The sequence below is a fragment of the Cyprinodon variegatus genome, unplaced genomic scaffold (assembly GCF_000732505.1).
Source record: "Cyprinodon variegatus isolate N-32 unplaced genomic scaffold, C_variegatus-1.0 Scaffold428, whole genome shotgun sequence".
In the NCBI taxonomy this organism is placed as follows: domain Eukaryota; kingdom Metazoa; phylum Chordata; class Actinopteri; order Cyprinodontiformes; family Cyprinodontidae; genus Cyprinodon; species Cyprinodon variegatus.
The window spans coordinates 182,029-183,975 of record NW_015150881.1 but is presented as its reverse complement, the minus strand read 5'-3'; the positions used below and the strand labels follow the sequence as shown (position 1 = coordinate 183,975).

General features: G+C 39.5%; 1 protein-coding gene across 1 annotated transcript in view; it reads left to right on the top strand.

The window, feature by feature from the left end:
* LOC107093481 (polycomb protein suz12-B-like) overlaps positions 1-1,660 on the top strand; it is an 18,918-nt gene extending 17,258 nt beyond the window's left edge. Inside the window, exon 17 of the mRNA XM_015388559.1 lies at positions 45-1,660. Coding sequence (XP_015244045.1) covers positions 45-530 — 486 coding nt within the window. The 3' untranslated portion in view covers positions 531-1,660. The remainder of the gene's footprint in view (positions 1-44) is intronic.
* The last annotated feature ends 287 nt before the right edge of the window (positions 1,661-1,947 follow it).

The following is a 1,947-nucleotide window of genomic DNA, read 5'->3' as shown; positions in this document are numbered from 1 at the left end:
TTTTTTTTACTTGTCTAAGGGGAAGAAAAGTTTAAGAACATTAGATGGATTTTGTGCCCCCTTCACTGACTTTGGGCCCAATTAGGGTTTGCATTCCACAGTTTGAGATCCAGCTGCAAAATGAATGTATGGGAACTGAATTCAAATGTTCCAATGCTAGCTCTATAAACCGTTTGGAAGACTTACTTTTTCCTCTTTTTCTTTTTTTCCCATCTAGCTTTATAGCGGACAACCAGATGCCTCAAGCCGTCATGCTTTTCGTTGAGAAGTGCGGTGCTCACATCATCCGTCGCAACCTTTGCCGCAACTTCCTCTTGCACTTGGTCAGCATGCACGACTTCAACCTGGTGGTTACAAAAGACATCGACGACGCCATGATAGCCCTGCGAAAAATTCAAGATTCGCTGCCGGACACCAAGGAGGAGCAGCAGGACGACATGTTGGGATCAGTGGGAGTCTACAACAGCAGCACAGTCACATCCAGCGGAGGGAAGCAGGGCAAGAGGACAAAAAGTGCTCTGACAGACTGATGGCAGTGTGGATATGACCTGAGGGTTTATGGTTTTTATATTCTGGTAAATTAAGGAACTTTTCCAACCCTTTGGTGCTTACACATGATAACAAACTGGTAGTCAGAGGATGTGAACTGACCAGGGCTGAGGCTGAACAGGTTTCTGAAACTTGTGAACTGAACCAAATATGTAAAATATGACAGTGAATCACCCAGGTCTGCTCAAACCCAGAGATTCAGGACCCAAGACGAGCCTTTTACCTTTCATTACATAGGAGCCACAAAGGTCCCTATTCATTGATGGGAGAAAGAACAGTGTCTTCTCTTGTGGCAGAACTGTTTCCACCAAGTAGTGGAGGATTGTATGAAGGCTACAGGTAGAAGTGTACTGAGAACGTTGTCAACGTTTGTACAAAAAATGTAACAATGTTTATAACTGAGGGGATTATTTTAGCACTTGGTTTTATTTAGAAAGTTTAATCTGAACTTTAAACAGTAATGCGCCACATCCAGTTTTGAGAATGGTGGACAAATTGGCCGTGGATCGAGTGTAATTTAAATGGTCTAAACGGATAAACGTGGCCTATGGAAGAAAATCAGTTTTCTATGTTAAAGCCTGGAATGAATCCTGCATAGCTTGTGTTTGGGATCCCGACGTTGTTAATGTCGGCAAGTTATTATGAAAAAAGTGTTTGTAGTATGAGCTTCGATCATTAACCTGGCAAATCTGATCAATGCAAATTTGGTTTTCATCCCTATTAAGTGTTTTTGTCAAAAAGAATGCATTGGAGTATTTTTTGTTTCCTAGAAACCAGCAGCACATTACTCTGTTGCATGTTCAGTGAGTAGTATCAATAATAGCATTCTTGGTTTTCTCACGTCAGCTTCTGCATCGTTTCCTATTTTAATTCACTATTGATTTAAAAGGCATCATCTGTAGCGGAGTTAAATAATGTATTCATGTAATCACACGAGCAGTTTTTAGGTGTGTCCTTTTCCTGGTGTAGTTACAAACAGGTTCTCTCTAATAGCAGTAGGCTATTTATTTTAATGGTTGGAAGTTGTTAGATACAGTTTATACCAAAGGGGAGTGCTTTCATCATTTTCTTTTTCATTTTAATTACATCAAACCTTTCTTCATCAAAAAAATCCTTTCTGTGCACATAAAACCAACGGTCATATTCTTTATCGGACAGCCAGACTATCCATGTAGTTCTTTCTCTTCTCATTGAAGCTGATATATTAATCATTGGTGTCGAAACACATCGTGAACTTTTGAGTATTTTATATGTAAGGAAATAAAATACATTTTCCCTTATCCCAGCTTGTGATGATTTCTATACATTTACATGGGAATTGGTCCCATTTCTACTTTGAAGTATGGCTTTGAAAGCAGTGGTCATTAAGCAGTTTGGCCCTGAATTATTTATGATTTC